Source organism: Natator depressus, chromosome 3 (assembly GCF_965152275.1).
Source record: "Natator depressus isolate rNatDep1 chromosome 3, rNatDep2.hap1, whole genome shotgun sequence".
Taxonomy (NCBI): Eukaryota; Metazoa; Chordata; order Testudines; family Cheloniidae; genus Natator; species Natator depressus.
This window is the reverse complement of record NC_134236.1, coordinates 122,122,159-122,148,902: the sequence shown is the minus strand read 5'-3', so window position 1 is coordinate 122,148,902 and position 26,744 is coordinate 122,122,159. Positions and strand designations below refer to the sequence as shown.

Below are 26,744 nucleotides of genomic sequence, written 5' to 3'. Positions count from 1 at the left end.
CCAACTGCCCCGCTGCCTGGCAGGAGCGGCAGGCCAGAGTGCTAGCTGGGCAGTGAGATGAAGCTGCGGGGGAGGGGGGGACAGCAGGGGAGGGGCCGGGGGCTGGCCTCCCCAGCCAGGAGCTCAGGGGCTGGGCAGGACAGTCCCGCAGGCCGGATGTCGCCCATGGGCCGTAGTTTGCCCACCTCTGATTTAAAAAGTGATATTCAGGATTTTCCAAATGAAAACTATTGTTTGTTAAGATTTGAAAACTATTATAATGACCTTCTTTGTGTGGACTTTCTGCAAATAAATTTTTAGACCTCTCAGCATAGGCAATATTTTAAAGATAGGTTTTTACACTTAATGACTACATATTACATGTCAATTACCTGTCACTAGATAGTCTTCATCACTCCTGTTTCTGTTTTCATAAAGTACGATATTTATTCCATAAAATGGGCTTTCCAATTTCCCTAACTTCCCCTTTGTTCATATGAGTACAAATATTGTGACTGAGAAAAGCTCTTTTGAAACATCAAAGATTTAATTAACACCAGTACAATGAAGTCACTAAATCCTTTGACATCACTGTCTGCTCCCATAAGAGTGATTACCGTATCACAGACTCAGGCTTCTTCTTCACTGGAAATGACACGAGCAGGATAAAGGTCTTATTTTGTATCACTATTCTAATTAGTTGAATAGTTTGGAAGAGAACTAGGAAAATGACATGACAAATGAATGGACATTTATTACAGCTTCATGTTATCCTTCTTTTCCAGACATTTATAATCCCTCTCCCCCCCCGCCCCAAAAAGTCACATTTTTCATGTTTGTACTCAGCCCAAATATGATTTATTTTTATTTAGAACATTAGAAAACAATCCATTCCACTGTTAGTTACCAAGCATAAAATTGTTTTTGGCAATTTTAATACATTTAGAACATTGTATATTTGCAAGCTTGTTATGTAGAGACCTGGAATCTTAAAACTTTACCTGCCCTGTGTGAGATAGCTTTGCTCTGTGGGAAGAATTCCTTTGAATAACATTGATTTCCTATATTCTCTTCCTGCTAGGGAAGTTGGAATTTTAAGGCTCCAGGACTTGAGCCCTCAAAGAAAAGCATGTGCTTTCTAAAGTTCAAAAATGTTGGTTCAGAAATAAACTATAAGCAAGTGCAAATAATATTTGCTGTGCATAAGGGTTCAATCCTGCAAGATGCCAAGTGCTCTTGGCTATTCATCTGCTTAAAGTTAAGTGTATGTTTCAATTATGTGCACTGCATTAATGTGGTGCTTTGCTATTAATATTTTAAATAATATTTATATTTATGTATACTCAGTTACTCTTTAAGTAGTGGATAATCATTTAAAAACTAATTTAATTTATATTTTTGCCAGCTTATGTAATATCTAAGTTAAAAGAGTTGATTTGAATTTTCCACTGCTGTTTACAAGGGGGTTATATGAAGCAATAATTTTAAATAAGAATAAAAAAACAGAGGCTAATTCTGTCAACCTGTCAGAGAAAAGGTAAAGATATGGGCAATTAAATTGGTAATAGTTGGAATCATGGTTTAATAGCAAATGTAACTGAAACTGTGTATTGTTTGCAGCAATGCAAATCAGAGGATTCATGATGCTTGTCATTTAAATTGGATTTTTTAAAATTTTGCTTGTTTGGTCTTCTCTTGGAGATATCTCCTCTTATGTGATCTAAATGAAAGTATTTTTATAAAGTGAATGCTGCAATGAAGTGAGATGGCAGTTCTGACAGTGTAAATTCTGGTATCTTAAAATGTACCTTTCACTCACAAATTACCCACATATTAGTTTGAATGAAATAATGACATGAAGCGAGAATGAAGTAACTTTGAAAATTACTGAAACAAATAAATTGGGATGAACATTGCAATAGAAACAAAGAATTATTTTTAGTCAATTTTTAAAGCATTTTTTAAAAAGATGCATTGAGGTCATCTGTTCAGATGCTGGTTTTCTGCTCACTCAGATGTTGGTCCTGATTCTTCATGCTATCACACCAGGTTCATGACAGTGTAACTCCTTTGAAGTCAACATAGTCACCACAGAGTAAAAATGGCATAACAGAGTAGAGAATTAGGCCAACTGTGTACTCATTGGATCCTATTCTGCTTCAGCAGTAAGCAAAAACCTGCAAGGTCATGGCAGCAAAACGACGTATATGAAGGCCTCCATCATATAGACCTGAATTTAGTTGGAAGAAGGAACTAGTAAACATTTTCAGTGTTGTTTTACCAGCCTGCAGATGAAATCACCCCAGTGTTTTGGCTTCTGATGAAAGGCATTTGTTCAGTGCTTTTGCCTTATTTCCTTTGATCACACTAGGTTTTTATATTTTTTGTGTATGTGTGTGGTCATTTCATCTATGTCTGTGGTTCATTTTTCAAGTCATAGTTAAGTGAGAAGGAAGAGGGGGAGAATAGAAAGTTACTGTAATTGATGAGGCTACAGTGCATTAGGGATTCTGTACTACAGAGGGCAGAAAAAATAATCCTCAAAGCATTCCACACAAAATAGCAGAAATCTGCAAAGTGCAGATTATTTATGCCATGTGCTACTGCCAGGAGCACATCAGAGAGCTAGAAATAATATTGATTTTCCCCCTAAGCTTTGGTGTTCCCGGTTTGCCAGTGAACCCCATGGATACCACACTTGCACTGTGATAATTGATGAGAAATTAAAAGGAAAATGTTTGAAGACTCTTGTGGTTTTAATGCTCTTCAGTAGAATATATTTTTCAAAACCCCTTTCCTTTTGGTTTACCGTCTGGTTACAGTCTTCTTTACAAGTCATAGTGCAAAAACTAATCATCCCCAAAAGTTTCTTCAGAACTATTGGACATTATATAGAAAGGGGCCACAGTACTGGAGCATGCTTTACTAATGCCCACTTAAAGAAAACAAGCAATTGAAGTGGACATTTGAAATAAAATGAAGACACCCAGAAACATCCCAAGAGAGCAAAATAGCTGTTTTTGAACTTGCTCTTTTTATTGTGTGCCATGTTACTTCCTTATTTCCATTTTTCTAAAATAAAACTCCATTTGATTTGTTCACACAAGCAACATGAAGTTCTGATACATTGAAAGGACTTTTCACCAAGAAGTAGCTGTATTTGAATACAAAGATTTTCAATACAGTTGTCATTTCTGAACTGCTGGCCACCATCTTGCTAAACAGTGACATCTTCCTTTTGGTCTTACTGACACTGAGATCCATTTGACTGTAGAATCACCTTCCAAAAGTCTAATGAAAGCCTAGTTCCTGGAGACATGTGAAAATTGGACAGGCGAAAGTACTAGAAAATACAGAGTATGGAAAAGTTCTTTTCTGCTAGATAGATGCACTTGGTGAATATTAATATTGATAAAAATAACTGTGTAGCATCATACCTGGCTCTCCACAAACACAGACTAAGAAATTCTCCCTGACCCTAATGTGCTTACAATCTCATAGAGACAAGACAAAGATGAGACAGAGAAACACAACTCATATATGGGAGAGAGTGTTCTCCTCATCTGTCATTTCCAAAGTAGGGTGGAGTTCTGGAAGAAGTGGGTTTCAGGAAGGGATGATTGAAGGATAAGAGAGAGAGGGTGTTTGGAGGACAGGAAGAGACAAACATTAAGTGTGAAGCTAAGAGAGGATTGGGAGGAACACAGAGAGCAAATGGGAGGTGGGAAATATTTTAAAGATAACATTTGCCAAGAGTTACCTCGCAATAATATCTTACTTTGACTCTCAAACAGCACCATGTGGTAAATGCAGCCTTTTAAGTGGGGATCACTATAGGAAATAATAAGAGCAGAGATTTAAATTTGGGAAAGCTTATGTGAAGCCTTGAAGGTGAGAAAGAGGAGCTTTACTTTTATGCAGTAAGGTTTTATTCAAAGCCAGTGAAGTCAATGTGAGTCTCCATTGACTTTATTGGGCCATGTATCAGGTACTGATTCAAGAAGGTGGTGCTGTGGTTGGAGTAACTGATGTGTTAGTGTAAGCAGGGGAATAGTCCCGCTCTTGTGGGGAACTTTCCTGGCTTCTGCACTACCCCAGTGAAGTGGGCTAGCGAAAGGATCTGAGTCCTCGCTCCCACTTCCTTTACCCAGTGGCCTCCCTGCCCTTGAGGACTCCCCTTCCACTCTCCTGTCTGGCAGAGTCCTTGTAACCCCAACAAGGCTGGGCCCAGGATTCCTGGGGGCTCGACCCCCAACCCTGCTGTGGTCACCTAGGACAGGGACTAGGGTGTCCCCACTCCGGGGTACTCTCTCTGCACTGGGCACTTCTCTGACCCACTGACCATTACATATATAAGTTAAAGCAAATGCAAGTTATTTAATCAACAATTAATTTTAAAAAGAATAAGGAAAAATGGGAAAGGTTAAAGGAAACACATCACCCCACTCTGTGACAGGGAACATCACAAACAGTGTCTCTGGCATGTCAGGGCAGTTCACAGTCTGTTTCTTGGAAGTCCCAGGCCTTCTTCTCAGGCCCTGGCTGTGCTGTAGGGATGCTGTGGGTTTGACACTTGCTCTGGTGGTGGCCACACGCTCTCAGGCTCTAAGTGGAAGGACCCTTCTTCCGAGTGTCGCCCCCGCCCTGTCGGGGTTACGATCCAAGCCTGGCCTGCAGAGCCCCTTGGCTGAGGCGTCTCCCTGTGGTGGGCCTGCTGCCCAGGGTCCCCCTCGGTCTCCCCAGCTGCTCACCACACCCAGCTCCAGACTGCTCCAGCCCCAGCTGCACCACTCTGTCTCTGCACTGCTGCTGCTGCTCTGCCTCCAGCTCCCTGAGCTGCTGCTTTGGCCCCTCTGGCTCTGGTTGCTGCAGCTCTGCTCCCAGGACAGGTCTGCTCTGCAGGCTGCTTCTGTGACTCTGCTCCCAGAACTGACCTGCTTCCTGGGCTGCTTTTCTGGCCCCTCTGGCTCTGGTTGCTGCAGCTCTGCTCCCAGGGCAAGTCTGCTCTCTCTGGGCTGTGCCTCTGGCTTTGGGGCTGCAGCTCTGCTCCCAGGACAGGGTTTGCTCTCTCTGGGCTGCTTTTCTGGTCCCTCTGGATCTGGCACAGCTCTGCTCCCCAGCTTAGCTTGGGCCCCTGCTTTTTCCTTTGCTCAGCTCCACTCTGTCTGACCCAGGCAAATCCAGCTCACACAAAGGACGGGACCACCCTGGCCTCCTGACTCCCTGATTAGCCTGCCCGCCCTGTCATTCAGGTTGACCTGGAGCATTGGCCTCTGCCCATTGTTCCTGGGGACTATCAGTCTCAGGGTCTTGGTTCCCCATAGATCCTTCCCCTTTTAGTACTGGGAGCTAGCCAACCAAAACACCCCCACTGAATGTTAGTAAGGGGGCAACAGTCTCCCTTACATTCGCATTTTGAATAAATTGGAGGGTACAGAGTTAAAAACCAGTGAGACTAGAGAGAAGAAAGTCACGATCATCAAGGTGAGAGATGAACAAGGCAAGAACATGTGTTTCTGCATTGGCAATAGTAAGTAAGGGCTGACTAATTAGTATACTAAGGAGTAAGAAGCTAAATGAAGTCGATACAGACAGAGTATGGGGAAAATAGAGAGAGAGATGTCAAAGATAATGCTGGGGTCGCAAGCCCAGCAAATGGGAGGGATAAAATGAAAATGAAAGGGTTATAAACACAGTTGAATTAAAATTCCCCTTTAAATTCAGTCAAGGTCATTTGTAGCACTGTTGGAATAACTGATTTTTCAGTTTGCTGGCTGTTTTGAAAAATGGGCAAAAGAATAGTTTTGGGTCAACCCCAAGTGATTTTTTTGAAATTTTTGTGACTCTAAAAGGGTAGAACAATTCATTTTGGATTGAATGAAACGTTTTGTTCAACCTGAAACGTTTTGTATTGATTTCAAAATTTTGTTTTCAAAACATAACATTTAAACATTTTGTTCAGAAAATGACAAAACAAATCGTTGTGACTTTTATAAAAAGGCCTTTTTTAAACTGAAACAATTTGGCAAAATTGACATGAATTAATGAAATGTTTTGGGCAGCCCAAATTTTCATTTTTTGCTGAAAAATGTTTTGGTGGATAATTTTTGCCCAGCTGTAGTTGTATGTGCACAAACCTATATGTGTATGGGGAGGAGGTGGACAAGAAAGAGGGTTTAAGGTATGAATTATTTTTAATAAAGGGGAAGAAACAATAGGACTTAACAAGAAATTTGATACGAGTGAAGAATTATGATTGTTGCTATATGTTACAAGTGCTGCTGGATATTTGTTGCTATGAAGCTCCAGTACTGACAGAGATCCTGAAAACCATCTTCAGCATTACCTGTATCCCACTAATGCTAGTTCGTGAGGATGAGAGTGTAACTTTTGGTAGCTGCACTGGCACTGACCTACGGCCATACCGGACGGAAGGCCCCCGATCCCGTCCGATCTCGGAAGGTGCACTGGCACTGGGGCAGGCACAAAAAATTTTAATTCCTGCCTTGCCATGGGAGAGGAGTAAATTTCTTAACCCCTTTCTATGGAGCAGCTTCCTTCCCCCTCCCGCTCAGGAATCAGGGCCTGCAGTAAACTAGTCTCCAGGCAACCTAATAAGCACAGCTGGCCTGCAGCAGGCTGCCTGATTAGCCATTTCACCTGATTGGCTGGAAAGGCCAGGAGACTGGCTCTTAAGCCAGCAGCAGCAGCTGCTGCTTGCTGGCTGTTCAGCACTCATATTAGCCACTGTGACTAGTCCAGTGTTGCCTTGTTCCTGCTGCTTCTGCCTTGCCCAAGCCCCATCCCTGCCTGAGCCCCCATTTTGCCTGTTACTCTGCTTGCTCCAGGTGATTCTGGCTCTGACGCTTGGCTCTGCACTCTGGTTCCTGCCTCCGGCTTTGTCTCTGGGACCTAGTTCCTGACTTCCAGTTTGACTGTTACCTCTGGCTTCTGACTGTTCCCTCCAGCTCTCACCCTGGTTTCTGACACCCGCTCAACCCACTAGGCCTGTCTATCCACATCCCAGTCACCTGACACCCCTCACTTATGTGTCCAGTCAGATACCCTGGTCGTGAGCAGGGGAGCATTGCTGCTCTCTGATCTTTCTTGTCCAGATTCTGGACTTCAGAACCCTACAACAAGGAGTATCAGGGGAGTGACCTCTGTTCTCCCCACTGTGGATGGAGTCACAGACTGAGCAAGAGAGTGGGGGTGAGGTGAGAGCTTATTCCTTTTTCCCTGTGCTAATGTGTAAGGGCTGTGACAATCTAGCTCTAATCAAAAGCCTGGTAAACCTCTCTTCTTCCTGTATTTGGTTTGTGTTTTACACCAAGGAGTGATAGTTACATGTGCTAAGTGGATTATACTGGAGGCAGCCAAAAAGTATAGTGGTATCTGGGGCCTGCAAAATCTGTGAAATCCTGCAGGGACTCAAGGAAAGCTTGTGTTATGCTTAGAAATGGGCCCAGGCCATTATTTGGATCTGAACTGAGTTGTGTTCAGTTCCAGGCTTTTCATGTGAATCCCTCTAATTACAATATGTTGACTCCTACACTTAGGGGCTGGCAGTATTTTCATCTCTCTCTCTTTCCTGTTTGTAGCCCTTTAGGAAAAGCGCTAAGATATACAGAACATGACCTTTCAAAGCATTCCTGTGTGTTCTGAAACGTGGTAGGATTTGTTTGGTAGCTGGTTTTCAGTGTTCAGATGCCTATAGAACTGTAGCTTATCTTTCTAATTTGTTTCATGTAATCTTTTTTTGTCTAATGTGATCTGTGTATCCAGTCCTCGCTGCATCTACACATGGTATACTGCGGCCCAAAAATACGAACAGTGAATTTTAAAATGCATTTTTTTGTTTCTTTCCAACAGCTGGCTGTCCAGACTCCTTGATTAAAGAGCTTCATCACTTCCGAATTCTGGGAGAAGAACAGGTGAGTTAACATCTCAAAGGCAGCATCATAGTGTCATGAAAGATAGACGCTAATGAGACAGTTTCTTTTCTCTCCAGGGAAGCAGAGTATGTCTCATGGCCCCCAGTGCCTTGAAATGGGGAAGAAAAACACACAGGAGATGTGTGTGAGAATATTTTTTTTAATCTATCCATCAGCCTTGACAGGTTATTAATTGGTACATCTGCTATCTGCCACAGCTTTTCAACTCAGGATTCCAGCAGTAAACAGTCTCTGTAAAGTGGCAGATAGGCAAACAAGAAAATACAAGGATGAAGTCTACCTAAGGGATTGATATTTAAAGCTATCTTTGATATTATCTATATCTTTTTCTGGTCCAGAACTTTTCTTTATTTTTAAAAGCCTATTATTCAAAACTACCACAACATTTTGAATGTGTATAGCATTTTCTATATGAGACCCTCAAAGCACCTCATAAATATTAAACAAACTAAGCCTCACAACACCCAGGGGGCTGCGCTTCATGGCGGAGGAGCTGATCACCTTATCAGCTCCCGCGCTGCAAAGCACAGCCCCTGCTGGCACCACTCCGCGCATGCCCAAGACTTGCAGTTTCGGGGGGGCAATGTGGCCACCTTCCCCCAAACTACATTCATTTTTAAAAGCGGGGGGCATGGTCCCCCAACCTCCCCAGTTCCAACGCCCCTGGCTGGACCCCGGTCAGACCTTCTCGGGAAGCCACAGTGAAGTGAAGAGGGACTGTAAGCCTACGCTTTCAGTCTGGATGTGAGAGACATGGGTCTGCACCCGAGAGAGGTGACAGCTAGGAACTGGAAACCGAAAGATGGTGCCCTACAGGAAGACTGGTGTGTGTGTGTGTGTGGGGGGGGGATACAGTCAACCCTGAAACTGTGACACACCTAAGTACAGAGATTATCTACTCACAAAAGCAAAATTGTAACAAGTCTAATGATGACTTTTGTAACACTGCCTGGAACTAGTGTGCACGCTTAAAATTAACAGTTGGGAAGCAACTAATGAGAGAAAGTCTTTGGTCTGAAAAAAAAATGAAGAAAATGAAAATACATCTAAATTAGGAAAACAGGTTCTACAAAAGCCAAGGGGAAGAAAGGAAAGACTCAGGGAATTTTCTTACCTACATGACCAGACAGCACATATTTTACTTTTTTCAGTCTTTAAAAATGTGTCTGTCATATGCTGTATTCATGTGTACAATAGAAAACCATACTGCTTCCAACTTGCCCATTGGGACTAACAGTTTCTACCCATCTTAACCCCTTACATCCTCTTCAACCCATCCCCCTCTCAAAAGCCTAAGGAGGTGTTGTAGCAACCAGGCAAGGTACTAACGAACTTCAACAGGACTTTATTTTTAAAGTGGAAACCTCTTTACCAAGCTGCTGTTGCACCCTCGGTAGCTCTCACTCCGCCTCCTCAACTTCCACCCTCCCCCTTCCTGTTACCTGTCCTTTCAGACTCCCAACAGCCAGTGCTCCCAGTTCTAATAATTACAAGCAGCATCTAAACACCACATTCCCTCCTCTCTTAAGAAACTCTTCCAATTAAAGTAAACATTAATATGAAACAAGACATTATACTGTTGGCAGAAATATTACACTGAAAACTCTGTAGATAATACATAACATAGTCTCTAGTCCAGACAGGTGGTCATCTGGGTCTGACAGGCCATCACTCAAGCCCAAGTTCCAGTGCAATGTCTTGTTGTGTTGATACTACGGTGAAGTCATCCAGTGCAGACTGGGTGTTGGCATAATCTCTTCTTGGTGCATAGGCAGGTGCAAGATAAGAAGCATTCCATACCCGCCCATCAGAAAGTCGATCGGTGTAAGGTCCCTTCTTCTCTATGATTTTAAGAGGAGCTGTGAATTTATAGTCCCCTTTTCATAAAATTCCAGGTTTTCATATTCTAATGAAGGAACCACGCTCAAACTTTGGTTCCTTAGCACCCTGCCGCTTGTCTGTGAAAGACTTATACTTTGCTTGGTTCTGTTCAACTGTTTTTCTCACGTCATCCTCGGTTGGGGCATCAGGTCGTGCCTTTAACAGTCCAGCAATGTTCAGTTTAGTATTCATCTGTTTCCCATGCAGTAACTCTGCGGGCGATCTTTGCATTGTGGCATGTTGTGTAGTCTGGTGTGCTTGCAAGAAATCAGTAGTGAAGGTTCTCCACAATCGCCCTTCCAGTTTAGCCGTTTGCAAACTCTCTTTCAAACTTCCATTAAACCGTTTGATTTCCCCATTGGCTTGAGGGTAATATAGGGATGACCTTCTGTGTAAAATGTTCCTCTCTGCTAGAAAAGTTTCAAACTCCAGGGAAGTAAATTGACTACCATTATCTGAAACCAGTTCGTTGGGGTTACCTTCCCTGCTAAAAACTGAAGAGAAGAACTTAATTATTGTAGTAGAAGAGATTTGCGATGTAAACGCTACCTCAGGCCATTTACTGAAATGGTCTATTAAAGTGATGGCAAAACGGCAGTCACTTTGAACAGTATCAAAGGGTCCTACAATGTCAATCGCCACTTCTTCCCATGCAGATTCAGGAAGAGGAACAGGCTGTAATGGAGGGGTACATTTCACTGCTGTCTTATCATGCATTTGGCAAGTGACACAGGATTTTAGTCCAGCCTGTGAAATTGTATGCCCCAGAAAGGAGAGTACAGCTTGTCTAAATTTGCATTTGGACCTATTGAGCTTGAGGCCTGCTTTGCTGATGCAGTTTAGTACAGACTGCAGGTTATTGTCATGCTCCTCAGAAGTATTTCCAAACACGATAATATCATCCAGATAGCACTGAACTCCATGTTGATTCTTCAGAATCAATCACATCATTTTTTGGAAGGCACTTGGGGCAGATAGTGAGACCGTATGGTACATGTTTAAAACGGAATAGTCCCTCATGTGTAATAAATACTGTGAGGTCTCTGCTATCTTCATGCAACATAACCTGGTAGTATGCTCTCTGCAAATCAAGAGTAGAAAACATCTTTGCTCCACGGAGTTCTGCAAATACTTCTTCTATGTGAGGAAGAGGATGGCTGTCAATCACAATCGCTTTATTTGGCTCCCTTAAGTCCACACAAAGGCAAATGCCTCCACCCTTCTTCTGCGTCACTACTATAGGTGAAACCAATTCTGAGGAGTCAGTCTCTTCAATAATGTCCTTTTGAACAAGTTTTCTCAGTTCCTCTGAAACAGCTTCCCTGACTGAAAATGGTAAGTGCCGTAACTTCTGTCGTACAGGCATCACATTATTCCACATTTTAACTTTATGCAGAAACCCATAAGCACAGCCGAGTTTCTCTTCAACCTGGTGTTGGGTCCCAGCTGAAACTGGTGTGTGTATCGCAAGAGTGCTTTGCTGAGGAAGATCAATTCATCCATTAACTACCCTGAGATTTAAAGCAGCCAATAAATCTCTGCCAAGGATAGGAGTGCCTTTGTGGACAATGTAGAACTCTGCAGTTACACAGCAATCCCCAAAAGTAACTGCTGCTGGTAGGCAGCCACGTACTGGAATATGGTTTTTCAAAGAGCACACCAAGTGAAGTTTGGGTTCAGTAAGAGGCACATCTTTAAAGTAATGCAAATAGATGGAATCAGGTAGTATAGATACTGCTGAGCCAGTGTCCAACATTAGTTGAATAGAGTGTGAATTACCTGAGGGTATGGCGGAAACCTTTACAGTGCACTTTATTTGTTCTGGAATATGTGCAGTAGTGATTTTGTCCACGCTCAGCACAGTAACATCTGGTATTGTAACTGCATGCACCTGTTGATTGAACTGGCTGCTGCGACATACTTTAGCAAAATGCCCAATCTTTTTGCAGTGATTGCACTGAGCTACTTTTGCCGGACATCCTGTGTAGCTTGCAAGGTGTTGTGGGGATCCACAGCGAAACCATGCTTTTACTATATTTTGAATTTGCTGATTTGGTGGTTTTTCATTAGTTTTCCTCTTGGAGTCGTTTGTCTGCAGTGACAGTGAACTTTTCTGCAAAGGAATCACAGCCTGGACTGAGCCTCCTGTATCCATGCTCATTATTTTGGCTTCAGCTGCAGCTGACTCAATCTGAGTAGCAATGGTTATTGCTTTTTCTAGTGTAAGTTGTGGTTCTTGAAGTAAGTGTTCTCTTACATGAAGCATTGTTGTTTTCTCAATGAGCTGGTCTCTGATCATCTCATCTGCCATATTCCCAAAGTCACAAGTTACTATCAGACTCCTCAGGGAAGCAATATACTGCATTATAGTCTCCCCTGTTTTCTGCTCACGCTGGCGAAATCTGTAGCGATTAACTACTACATTCACTTTTGGCACAAAAAAGTTCTTTAATCCAGTGAGTGCAGTCTCTCATTTATCATCTGCAAAGGGAAAAGTGTAAAATATATGCTGCCCTTCTGCTCGAAGGCAGTGGATTAGCAGAGCATGCTTTCTTACTTCAGAAATCTGTGTAGCACTGATTGCAAGCAGATAAGTCTCAAATATATGGATCCAGGCAGTAAAAGCAATTGGAGGCTCACCTGGGCTTTGCAGAAAGGGTGCAGGTGGGTTCAGAGGCAGAAGATCCCATCATCATCGCTAAAATCTTGTAATAACCAGGCAAGGTACTAACGAACTTCAACAGGACTTTATTTTTAAAGTGGAAACCTCTTTACCAAGCTGCTGCTGCACCCTCGGTAACTCTCACTCAGCCTCTTCAACTCCCCCACCCTTCCTGTTTCCTGTCCTTTCAGACTCCCAACAGCCAGTGCTCCCAGTTCTAATAATTACAAGCAGCATCTAAACACCACAGGAGGATAGATGCACCTTGCAATATGATTAGTGTAGATCGGTTTTTAATGTCTCCGTCACTGTGGTATCAGAACTCACAGAAATTCAAATAAAGCAAATGTGAAATTCTCTCTCTCTCTCTCTCCCCCCCCCCAATGCTGTACTATCCTCTCCTCCATCTGGGGCTTGATCCTGTGAGGTGCTGAACATGCTGACCACCAATAGCCAATAGGAGATGAGGATGCTTGGCACCTGGCAGGACAAACTGTTGGAGAACTGACTGTGTGTGCCTGGTTTCTTTACGTAAACATGAACAGTGAGGGAAAACTAGTGCAAATAGATGTTTTTTACGTTTAATTTGGGAGGTGGTAAGTTCTGTGGTTATGCTGGTGTCTGGTGAAAAGGAGTTCCATAGCAAGGGGTCACCCACCAGAATACTTAGAGTGGTTGTAGAGAGGAGTTGAATCTCAATTATGTGAACTCCAGTATTCCTGATAAGTGCATATCGTGCAATGCAATATCGTGATATGCATTGTGCGAAAAGCCTATATCCTTAATAACCTCAACCTGGTGAAAGGTAGCAAGTTTAGCTTGACTCGTATAAAACTTTATAAAATTAAGCAAAAGTAAGAGACAAACTGATACAACCTGGATTTGTTTAAACTGAAAGAACTGATTAGGAGTCTTCAAGTTTCCTGATAGGGTTACAAAATTGCTTTAGCGACACACCAGGCCAGTGCAAGAAACCGAAAGAAGTGGCCATAATTTGGATCACCAGATAAGTGTTTTGACTGGAGACAGTTTTAATGGATGAGGTGTCAACTAGAGCTGGTCAGAACATGCTTTTTGTATTTGTTCCCTCCTCCACCTTCCCCACATGCAGAAAATTGTGAGTTTTCAACAAATAAAGTGAAATTTTTGCTAAAAAAAAAAAAGAACTTTACCCAGAAAATCAAAATATTTGTTTTGAAATATTGAAATTTTCCATGGAGAGCGGACACTTTTAATGACAAATTTAGTTGAGTCCAAAACCCAGGTTCCTGTTTAAAAAAAAGAAAAAGAAAATCCCAGTTTCAACAGACATTTTTTGAACAATATCATCCATTTTTTGCACATTGTTTTACTTGGTAACTTGTTCAGGACTGTGGGCTGAACAGTTTGAAGAAGCTAACTTGCAGAAGAGGGATTGATTTTCACTGTCATAGCTATAATTGCTTGCTTGAAAGAAGTGTTGTGTCACCACGCCAGAGCTAGTCTGTGTACATCCACCCTGTGCTAGAAATCATACTTTCCAGCTGTGGTGCAGGCACATCCTTAGACTATAAGCCCTTTGGAGCAAGGATGCTCTTTTTATTCTGTGTTTGTACAGTGCTAAGCGCAATGATATCCTCACCCATAGTCTGGGTTCCTAGGTGACAACGCAACACAAATAATACATCTTAACAAGATAAGCCTCTTACCTAGTGCAGGCAGCCAATTTTCCTTCTTCCTGAAATGAAGCCATCCAGATGTTGTCTACTTCGCCTGTCCCCAGGTAGAACCTCTCAGAGTGAGTAGAGGCCTACCTTAAGTATTGGTCCTGGTGCATCATGCTGAGGGGTTTGACGGTGGGGTACAGGTGAGTAGTAGAGCTGCTGGGACTTGTGGCTTGACAGGGGCGTGCTGGCCACTTCAGGGAGCAGCATGGGGCCCGGGCAGGCAGGGAGCCGGACAGCACGGTTGACAGGGAGCCGCACTTAGGGTCCAGGGGAGCCACCACTGGCTCGTGGGCCTTGAAGTGAAGAACACTGGGCTAGAGAGCTCTAGATCTTGCTTTTGAGTGCCACTCTGCACTGGATTTGGATCCTCTTTTGCAAGGAGCTGACCCTCTCCAGATTTGACAGGCTTCATAGGTGCACTGGGTTAGGTCTGATTGTGCCCAGGGGAGCTCTTTAACCCATTCCTAACTGGGATGGAAACCTGTCCCACCACACGGTATATTCATTTCACTGCTACATGCTGTGTTTTGTTGACTTTTTAACTTTACTACTATTAACTGGTTTATGAAACATTTTTTATTGAAATACAGAGTGTTGGTAGAGCAACACAAATGGATGGCAACAGATTACTGCTCTGCCTCATCTGTCACTTTGAGAGGGTTCCTCATAGTCCTTACTAGTAAAACGTCCAATAGACCTGGGTGAAACTTTTACCTCTGAAATGCAGATTTGGGTCGGCCAAAACATTTCACAATTTCATATGTATTTTGGTTAATTGTTTTGGTCAAATATTTTTTTAAATGTCAAAATGAGCTGTGTTGACATTTCTAAAAGGAAATATGTATTTGGGCTAGCTTTGCAAGGGGGCTTGTATGCCATTCACAAAATGGAGGAGGCACAGATGGTACTGGTGCCCCAACTGTAGCCCAGTGGTTAAGGAATTCAGAATGTGGGAGACCAAGTTTCAAATCCCTGCTCTGAATCCGGCAAAGTGGAGACTAACAGCTTTCTCACATAAGTATTAGGGGGATGCCACTTTCTTTGGTTCCAAATTTCATTTACTTTTAATGTTTAAAAAAAGCAAGTAAAATGTCTGAGGCAACTGAAAAAGAAAACATTTTGTTTTTTATCCAAAATGAAAATTATTTTCATTTTGTTTCCAGTTTGGCTAGTGAACCAAAAAATTGATTATTCATACAGCTCTAGTCTCCAAAGGCAATCTTCTTCAGAAACACTTGCAGAAGAAGGGACATCCTAGTGTTTTGGCTTTTCATTATCTATCTTCTTGTGGTTTCCTGGTGTATTATAACATGAAGGAAATGCAGCAAGAGTGGTTCTGGTTGGTTTGGGTCTTCGTTGTGTAAGTTCTCCCAATGTACAAAGCTCTTGTTCTGTACAAACCAATAAACATAAAGAGAATCTCCAGAACAGACTGCCTCAGCAGAGCCAAAATCTAAACTTTTGCATGTTACCACAATTGAGATTTTAGCTGTTTGGGACTTCACCCGCCTGTCCCCCCCTCCCCCGTGAAGTTTGATTTCATCATTCATAATCCTTCATTTTCACTTGGATAAGGTTCAGCCCTCTATCTAACCACTTCACTTCATAGGTACATGACAGATGCTGAGGACTGGGAGGAAAGATTTATTAGCTAAGGACCCGCTGAAAAATAAAACAGTGTAAGAAAGTCAGTCTCCTACAGAGCAGCTATTTGTCCTGTGAGGCTGGCTTTCTCTGTGATTAAATGGAAATGAGTTCACGAGTAATGATATTACAAGCTGCTTACAAAAATATGCTAAAGATGCAGCAAATGTAAATGTGGGCTCTGTCCAAATACTGTATAAGGCAAAGGCGGCAAACAGTCTTGTGGCACTTTATAGTCTGTTAGTCTATAAGGTGCCACAGGACTCTTTGCCACTTTTACAGATCCAGACTAACATGGCTACTTGCATAAGACAAGTAATTCAACAACAAGCTAGAGAAAAGAGATGGTGTGCTTCAATTCAGACCTAAACACTACAGTATACTAACACAGCAAGATTACTGGCAATCTGTATGGAACTGTGTTATGGATTCTTCCTAATGACTCTGAGAAACTTTCTTCTTTTTTTCCCCAAGAGTGATAAAAAACATGTTTAATTGTTTAAATGGAATATTGTGATTCATGAATAAAATAGCTATGTGTGAGGGGCAAAAGAGAAAACAAATAATGCAGGAGAAATCTGCTGCTGTACCTGAGTGCCCCCAACAGGACATAGCATAGAGAAAGCAGATGACAGGCTAGTGACAAGGAAAGAAGCTGCTCAGTAACGTATAGCTAGACCTCTCTGCTATATTGTCAATTCTGACAGTGTTGCATAATGTTTTGGCCAGTTTCTTGATATTTTGACAGTGAAGTGATCCATTTTAACAGATCTCTCATTAGCTGCTGTTGCTGCAACTCATTGCAGTCTTTTCTTTGGGAACATTTTGGATGTTGTATCCCTTGACTCAGAGTAAGCCTTCTGGGAGGCACTCCATTCTTCAGCAAAATTCCTTTGTGCATTAGGAGATTTTATGCAAAGGAGCCTCCCCAGTGTTGGAATTTTGCAGAAGCACTGTCCCAGGATGGTGTGTATCTGAACAATCTTTTGCTATGTGTGGTAGCTTTAACAGAACCCTGTTTATGTTATATGAGGTGTGACAGTAGTGCTGAGAGAATTCTGGGGTGTGTGTGTGTGTAAATAATCATAGAAATGTAGGACCGGAAGGGACCTTGTCAGGTCATCTAGTTCAGTCCCCTGCACCGAGGCAGGACTAAGTATTATCTAGACCATCCCTGACAGGTGTTTGTCTAAACTGTTCTTAAAAACCTCAAATGACGGAGATTTCACAACCTCCCTAGGTAACTTATTTTAGTGCTTAACTACCCTGACAGTTAGGAAGTTTTACCTAACTAGATCTCCCTTGCTGCACTTTATGCCCATTACTTCTTGTCCTGTTCTCAGTGGTTAAGGAGAACAATTTTTCACTTTCCTTTTTATAACTGTGAGGGATCTTGAGCTTCGAATGCAGGCCCCATGTGTCCTTTGGCCACAGCTGACACCCAGCAGCTCACCTGAGTAACCAGAAAAGGGAACCAGTGAAGTGCTGGCTTGCAGAGGGCCCTTACCCTGAAGTTCCTGATTGAGGGAAACATCCAACAACCCTGACTGGCTGAGGAGCTCTATATAAACCAGGAAGCAACACAGGAAGTTGTCAGAGCAATTAGAGAAATCCCTGGCTGGCTGCTACAATGGACCCCTCCTGTTTATCTGGCTCCTGAATCCTGCATTCCTGCCTGCTTATGGTTCCTGTCCTTATCCCAGACCCTCCTCTATTCCCAGTTCTTGCTTTCCTGACGTACTCCAGGTCCCTGCTCTGACGCCTTACTCTTGCACTGGCTCTGGCTCTGATGCTTGGCCTGGAACCTAATATGTCTCCAGCTCTGACCACTAGGCTTGACCGCCCACACCCTGGTTATTGTAATAACAAACTTTTACACACTTAATGTAACATTCATTCATATTTTAAAAGAAATTTGCTGAAAATGTGCTTGTGCCCTTTTTGTACTATGTTTCCATCACATATAGTACTGAATGAGTTTGATGGTATGAATATTTGTGGAACCAGTGAATTTTAAGTGTATGTTAAAGAATATTCACATGAAGTGAATTTTGAACTCATTATCACATTACATTCATCCAATCAGTAAACAGAAATACGTCTGACGAGTTTAAAGTAGTCAACAGTTTGGAGTTTGAATTTCAAATATACTACTGCAACAAAGTGGTCGTAACTGTCTATGTACCAAGAATTACTCATATAAATTGTTAAGCAAATAATTTCAATTTAGAAATTTCAAATTGAGAAAATTGTCAGCTGCCCTTGGAAAATTCACAAACAGAGAAAGAAATAATATTCATTAGATACATTATTTGCTGTGGAGAATTTGCCCAGGTCTTTCCAATACCTAGGTAACCCTGAGAAAATTGTGGGCTGTTTTGTTAATATGGAGTTTCATCCTCAAATCTTTCTCTTTCATTAATATAAGTCTCTTCCTATCTGTTGGCTACCTCATTGTCTTGTCCTCTCTCCCCTTCTCTTTTCCTTTGTTGACTCCATCCATTCCTTTGGCTTCAGCTATATTTTTCTGCCAGTGACTTCTGAATCCACCTCTCAGCACCTGTCCTCTACTCATCTGTTCAGCCTCAGATCTCCATCTGACTCTCAACTCAATCATTGTGTATGCCACCACAGTCCCAAACTCACTCTCTCTCTGAAACTGAAATATGTCTGCACTCCTGATCCCTCCCTACCACCTCTTATCTCTGTTCCCATTAACTATGTCATGAGCTTTACAGTGTCCCAATGTCATATCACCAATGACTTTTCTCTACTCCCACCAAATCCAGTCACCACCTCCTTTATGAATATCTTCAAAACATGTTCTCTCCTGACTACACCTACAGCTAGAATTCTCTTCTGCACCTTGGCCTCTCCTGGATTACTCTAACCTTATCCTCTCTGCCTTCCCCAATACTCTCTTCTCCTTCCACACAATGTAAAAGTTCACTGTTAAAGTCATCTTGCTTTCTTCTGTCACTGAGAGGGCATCATCATATTTCTTAAATCCTTTCACTGGCTTTTCATCTCTAAACTGGAGAAAAAAAATCCAATCTCCTGAACCTCACTGTCAAGGCCCTACATGCCTCTCTTATATCTGCTTTCATGTCCCACACCCCCCTTCTCACCACCTATATTTTTCATAGTCTTCTCTCCTTGCTTCTTATTTTATTTCCTTTTCTCAGCTTCATGCCTTCTTTCATGCTGTCCCATAAACTTAAAATAATCTCCATCTTGCACCCTCTCCTTCAAATTCCTCCTTTGCAGCAATTTTCATCTACAAATCATCCTGCACAGGGCTTATCATTGGCTTCTTATCTGAAATATTCTCTTGTTTTTAAGGGCCAGATTCACCTTGGTCTTTATGCTTTTGCACAATTGCAGAGGGAGCCCAAGATGCCTTATCTGGCATTTCATGGCCCTCAAGATCCAGGCAGAATTCCAGCCCAGGAACTAAGAGCACAGTTCCTTTCCTGCTCCCCATGCCTGCGTGCATAATGTCCCAAAGGGAACAGAGAGGAGGTGGTACCATAGTTTCACCCTTCCCTATGCCAGCCAGCCAACAGTGGGTGGCCAATAGCACAGGGGTTGTAGAGTGGCAGAGTGGTCTGTACAAATGAGGAAGAGCCAGGAACTCCTGAATTCTAATCCATCATCTCCCTTTGTGTGAATGTCAGTTACTCCCTCTCTTCCTGTTTATAATCATACGTACATACCTGATAGATTTTTTTAAAGTATTTATGTTAGCACTAGGTATCTTATATTTTTTGGATTTTGGTGTCAAATAATTGCATTATGTACATTTTAGATATATATTATAAACATGTGACAAAAATTACCTAAAAGGCTAAGTCCACCTATAGACTAGAAGCCTCCAAAATTAATTTTAAAATATACAGGTGATTATTTGATTTATGGGAATAGTAAAAACAACCTGACCCTAGCAAGTGGATTTTTTCCCTCTGAAACACCCTTACTTGGAGTTTTAAAAAGTAATTAAATTACCTTTTAAATATTAGAAATTCTTGATTTGCACCTATCATTAAACTTTAGTCTAAATTCCCTGGGAGTCGTACTATCAAAAAGATGTTTTTAGATACGTAGAAAGAAAAAGAAATATACATAATTTTTAAAATACAGAATTACAATATTGCTTATTCTATTTTAGAGAGCCCTGGCAAGTAAGTAATGTTTTCAGAAACATATTTCAGAATGGTTTTGTGCACCTAGCTATTAGAGGCTTGTTTAATCTCCAAATCTTAACGCAGCTGAGCAGATTCTGATCCCCACTTACACCAGATTTATACTCATGTCGATCAGGAGTAACTCTGTTAAGCCACAGGATTTACACTAGTGTGAGAGTAAAACCAGGCCTAATATATGGTGGCTAGAAAATCAGGAACTGTTCAGAGCTCCAAGTGGATCCCATGAAGGAATGGGAAGTGGGAGGGGGAAGATATTGTGATTGTCCAGCTTCCATCTATATGCCCCTCTCCATTAGGAGGTCCCTGCTAAATCTATAAGTGCCAAACTGTGCATACCTCAACATCAAGATGTGGTGGAAACTGCAGCTTAAGTTTGTCTTTTTCATAGATTTCTCTCTGGGAAGGAATGATCTGGACTTCATTTAAGTGCTAGATAACCACGCTGGACTTTAGAAGTTCTCTGTTTAGCCTAAGAATAGATACAGTTCAGCATTGGCAGTGGCACTAGAAGCTTCTGTAGTCTGCTTTTCCAATGTAGTTCTACCCTGATCTGGAGGCACTACTTCAAGTATATAAAAGTCTTAGGTTCATTAAATCATTGCCTTCCCCCCTCCCCACCCGAGACTGGCAACAAGCATGACATTTAATACCATTTCTGATCAGAGGTTTCGTTGGTTGGTATTTTACATAGACCTTTCATAGAGTTTAAGGCCAGAAGGGACCATCAGATTATCTAGTGTGACCTCCTGGGTTACACATACCATCAGATTTCACTTAAATACCCCATTACTGAGTCCAATGACTTCTGTTAGACAGAAGTATTTCAGACTCAGGAGATTCAACTGCTGCGTGCCATAGGCAAAGAATAGGAGAGACTGAGGTGCCACCAATGCCTGAATTAAAGCATATCATTTAGAAAGCTATCTATTCTTGTCTTAAAGACTCCAAGCACTGGTGAGTTACACTGTTACAATGTGTAATTAAACTCACTGCTAGGAAATTGCATTTTATTTCAAGATTGTATTTGTCTAACTTCAGCTTCCAGCTAGTGAATCTTGTTATTAATCAAACTTGTTTCTCAGCAAGATTAGAAGCTACCTCATTCCAGTGAATATCGTTTCCATGTATAAATACCTATACATGGTGATCAAATCACCTCTCAACTTTCTCTTTGATAAGCTGAATAGGTTGAGCTCCTTAAGCTTCACATCCTGAGGCTTGTTTTCCAGCCCCTGGATCATTTTTGTGGCCCTCCTTTGAACTCTCTCCCATATTTCCCATCCTTCATGAAACATGAACACCAGTACAGGACATAGTATTCTAGCAGTGGTCTTATCAATACTGTGTATAGAGGCAAAATTACTTCCCTACTTCTGTTAGATATTCCCCTTCTTATACATCCAGAAATTGCTTTAGCCATTTTTGCCACAGCTTTGCACTGAGAGCTCAAATTCAGGTGGTTATCTTCATTGATCCCCAAGTCCTTCTCTGAGTCATTGCTTTCCACAGTCTCCCCCATTCTGTAGTTACAGACCTTCATTCTTTGTCTCAGATGTATTATCTTGCATTTTGCTGTATTAAGATGCATTTTTGTTGGATTGTGGCCATTTCACCAGGTGATTCAGATCAGACCTGTCCTCCTCATTATTTAGTACTGCACCAATCTATGTGTCCTCTGCAAACTTTAACACCAAAGAATGTTATATAATCATCTAGATAATTGATACAAATATTGAATATTGTTGGACCAAGAACCAGTCCCTCTGGAACCCTGCAAGAAATTGTCCTACTCTTTGTCTCCCCATTAACACTACATTTCGAGATTTGTCAGCAAGCCAGTTTTTAAACCATAGAATAATGTGTGTCTTGTTAATTCCACATAATGCAAGCTTTTCACTCAAAATGTCATGGGGAATTAAGGCCATGTTTAGACCAGAGGGTTACGGCAGTGTAAGTTACACAACTTAAGTTGAAGTAGTTTACATTGACTTAACACAGTTTCTACACTGCTCTGTGTCGTCGGGAGATGCTCTCCCATTAACATAGCTTCCATCTCACATTAAGGTAGAGTACTGAAGCCAAGGGGCAAGCACTCTCCCATTGATTTATCGCATCTTCACCAGACCTGCTAAATCAATGCTGCTGCATCAATCGCAGCAGTGCCAATTTAGCCCACAGTGAAGACATGCTCTAAGTCAAATGCCTTAGAGAAATCAAGGTTTACTATATCACCACAGTTTCTTTTTTAAAAAAAAATCAGACCTGTTATCTTGGTTTTTGGGTTTTTTTGGTTGTTTGGTTTTTTTTTTTTAAAAGAAGACAACAGTTTTGTTTGATAAGACATAACCTTCCACGAAATTATGCTGACTGGCAAAAATTCTATTTTTAGCCTTTAATTCTTTATGGATAGAGTCCAAAATTAACTTTCCATTATTTTATCCAGAATCAACATCAGGCTTATCTGGGTTATCCTTTAAACCCTTTTTAAATATTGGAACTACATTGGTAGGCCTCCAATCCTTTGGATTTAGTCCAGGTTTCCAAGATTTATTTTAAAAAATAACAATGATGCAGAGAGTTCCTCAGGTAGTTCTTTTAAGACTCTTACGTGGAAGTAATCCAGTCCTGTGGATGTGAAAATGTTTAATTTGAGCAGCTGCTGACTCACAACTTCCTTTATCACAGATGGTAAACTTTCTATTCTATCCACAACATCATATGGGATGGATACTTTCTCCTGCTTCATTTCAAATACAGAAAAGAAATATCTATTGAACATTTTCTGCCTTTTCTGCAGCATGATTTACAATTTTACCATCCACATCTAGCAATGGACTTATACCTGACCTAGGGATTTTTGTTGTTTTTGTTTCCTAATATGTTTTTAACATGCCATCTTATTGTGTTTAATCTTACTGGCCATTGATATTTCATTGATTCCTTTAGCTTCCCTTGACACCTACATTTTTTAACTTGTAGCTTATATTCATTGCCCTTTTCCCCTGTTTTTCCTCCTTTTATATATTGATGTTTTATGTTTTAGCAGCGCTTCCAAATCTCCTTTTAACCAGTATGGCTTTTTGGCAAGCTTACCTTCTTTTATGTCTGTGGAAATGTGGCTTTTTGGACATCCAGTTGTTATGTCCTTGAACAATACACAGTTTTTGTAAACACCCACACTTTAAATTTTGGTTCCCGGTCATTTATGCTAACCATTGCTTTCAGCTTTGGTAAATTGGCCCTTTAAAGTTCCAAATATACTAAATGCCCACAAACTTCAAATACCCTCAGCTTTGTGATTACTAGCAACCTTGCTGCATTCAAATCTGTGTCATAATAGTGATAGGCTACCATGTCCCCTTTCCAGTCCCCAGAATGATCTGGTCACCTTCCAGAACTCCTCAGCGGATTTTTCTCCTGTAGCATTAATATATTTTTCATGCAAAAGACTTAGTTGATGGAGTGCTTGTCACTTAAAATTAAGCACAATTTTAAGTGTATTTTAAGTAGGGTGACCAGATAGCAACTGTGAAAAAATGGGACAGAGGGTGGGGGGTAATAGGCTCCCATATAAGAAAAAGTCCCAAAAAACGGGACTGTCCCTATAAAAAGAGGACATCTGGTCACCCTAATTTTAAGCATTTTTTTAAATACTGTTAATTGGGAAATTTACACAATACAAGTTTTTTCCATGTTTGTTTATGCATGTATGAAAATCGGGAGTCTCCAGTTATTTACTTATAGATATTTCTGTGGCCTTCATCATAGCAATATCTGAATGCCTCACAAATTTACATCAGATTACTTTTAAAGCTAGTTTCTAACAATGGTAGAAGGCTTGTGGTTGATTCCTTCCATGCTGGATGTCATTATTAAATGGTTGTTTGGGGAAATGTTAATTTCTTTCTGTTTATATGGCCCTCATCACCATAGTACCTGATGATCTCTCAGTTATCAATGGATTTTTATCCTTGCGACATCCCTGTGTGGTAGGGAAGTATCCCCCCCACTTTACAGATGGAAAATGGAGATGCAGAGTAGATCAAGTGTTTTACTTAAAATTACCCATAACGTGTGTGCCTGAGTCAAAAATTGATTCCAGATCTCTTTAGTAGCTGTCCAGTCCAGTGCCCCGTCCATTAGATCGTTCAGAAGTCTGTCTGAAATGGTGGAATATACCTTTATCCTAAGTATAGTTTGTTCAGTTCCAATTGATATTAAGGATACATCCATAAATAATGTATAAGGTGTTCATAAATGATAAATAGATGGGTAATGTTTTCACAGGTGTCTATGTGATTTAGGATCCTAAAACCTATTGCCATGTGTATTTTGCCTATTTCTGAAAATAAGTTAGGTTCCTAAGTCACTTGGGCAATTATGAAAATTTCACCTGTTGTAAACATGTTACAGACATGAGTTCTATGTGTTACACATAATGCTAAGTAGAAGGTATTAGAGAGTTCTAATCCATGATTGTATGCAACTGTCACAGGATGGTTGGCCCCAGAGAATGAAGTGGATCCAGCTCCCCTGTGCCAGAACAGGTGCTTCCATTTGGCCATTTAAGAGGTAGGGCAGCACCTCAGGACTTTAAGAGACCCAGTGAATCAGAGCTGCTTGAGTGAGAGTGAGGAAAAGAAGCAAGTGAGAGCTGCTAGATACAGAAGGTGTCTCTTGGGGGAAGGCTGAAGGAAAGGAGAGCAGAAAGAGGGGTTTGCTGGCTGGTGTCCCCAAGGCAGAGAGGTAGGGCAGATCGATGGAAAGGACTGATGGCAAGAGTAGCAGCACAGGAGGTGCCTGCTGGCTCTAAGCCAGAGTGCCAAAGTTGAAGGCTGGAGAGGGCTGAAGGAAGGGGGAGCACTGGTGAGGTTTAGCAGCTGACATCTCTGTACTGGAGAGCTGGACCCAGAAGAACAAAGAGAGGGTCAGGAGGAGTGAGGGATGCTCCTCTTGTGAGGAAGATCACCCATCAGAGATGCCGTGGGGGTTCCTGCTAGGAAGAGTGGGGTTGCACTCCAGCTGGAAGGGCTGTGGGGGCCATCCTGAAAGAGGGACAGAAGAGGACCAACAAAGAATCCAGGTGTGGTGGAAGACACCGGAATGTGGTCTGTGTTACATCAATGGCCCTGAGGATATGTGATTTTAAAGATTACTCGTTTATCACCGCAGTGCAAATTATGTTTTGGGAATTTGAATTTTGAACTATTTGCACTGTGTTCTTGTAATAAACCCAGCCCCATGAAGAGGTACTATCAAAGCAAGATAGCCTAAAGTAGAGTCTGTGGGTTACCTCAGGGGAGAAATGGGTGCACCGGTCATGCCAGGGCCTGTTGCAAGAGGGCACTGCAGTTAGGGCTGCCCTCTGACAGCAATCTGTTGCCCTCTTGAATTCTATAGCAAATGATTTAAACACTTCTTCATTGTGTATTAGCCCTTTATAAGCTATTTATAAATGTACCCTTAATATAAAGTGAGATATTTTGTTCTTTAACCTTAGAATACAATGTATATTAGAATATAACAGATTTTTGTTATGACAGTAGACTTGTACAGTTCTGCTTCTTCATTTTCAGTTGATGTCTGGGCCTTTAATTGATCTACAGTATAGACAGAAAAGAAAACTATTGGCAAATGACACCTTTGTAAATGTATCTGAGCTCTAGAGGTGGGAGACAGGTTTGTAAGTGGATAGCCAAATGTGCAAAGCATTTAGTAGGATCTTCTCTGTTTTCCAATTGATCCATTTGTTTGGCTTTTTATGGTATGAAAATCATTCTTGACAGTGCTATAATTGTATAATGATTTGGCATGATTTCTGTGCTGAACCAGTATAACCTGTCAAATTCATTGGACAAAATATGATGCTTTTTTCCCAATGAACCCTGTAAATCCATTTTCCTGCCTATAACTTATAAAGACAGAATTGATTTTTGTCATGAAAATTTTTTTATTACAGTGGGGGAAATCTTGCAGCCTTCTTTTATGTCAAGTTTGAGACTGGAGATCATTTTCTCTTTTCAGCTGAGGATTTATAATGGAAATGCTGACAGACCCTCAACTATAGTATTGCTGGTGTTTGTGTCTATAATAGGAAGCTACTAACAATCAAACATTCAGCACAATTGAATGTTACCTTTTAAGACAGGGTAAGACAATCTCCCTCCTCACCTTCAGGTCCACTCTGTGCTTTTACGAAAAATGAGGTCCTCAGAGAGCTTTGCAGCTGTGATTACCAGCACTTCCGTTCAAGGCCAGCAGAATGACTCGGAGCACTCAACATATTTACTGCAAGAATCACAAACTTGGTTGAAAATTGATAGATTCCAACATTAAATATTTATCCCATTACCCTGGGATAAATGGGTTCATGCATAATAATGTTAAACACCATTTGACTCGTTGAGCCCCCACGTTCAAGGGGACCTTGCAGACATGTGTCATATATGCCTCTCTAAATGCTGATGTCTTCAAATTCCTTTCTAACAAGAAGGCTGTAAAGCATATAAGATATTAATCCCCAATTTCCAATTGATTTGCTCATGCCTCTCATACGCTGAATGATTCTTCTTTAAAAGGGTATTTCTCCAATTAGCTTTTGTATTTTGCTTTGTTCAATATAAAGAGAGGTGGATTTTTTTATAGATTTTTCCCAACTGTTTGGAAAAGATTTTATAAAACAGGATATAAGATTATTATTTTTAACATGGAT

General features: G+C 41.4%; 1 protein-coding gene across 1 annotated transcript in view; it reads left to right on the top strand.

Moving 5' to 3' along the window:
* The window catches only part of PRKN (parkin RBR E3 ubiquitin protein ligase), a 1,223,721-nt gene that overhangs the window by 1,010,021 nt on the left and 186,956 nt on the right, over positions 1-26,744 (top strand). The window contains exon 8 of the mRNA XM_074948732.1: positions 7,852-7,913. Within this exon, the coding sequence (XP_074804833.1) occupies positions 7,852-7,913 (62 nt within the window). The remainder of the gene's footprint in view (positions 1-7,851; positions 7,914-26,744) is intronic.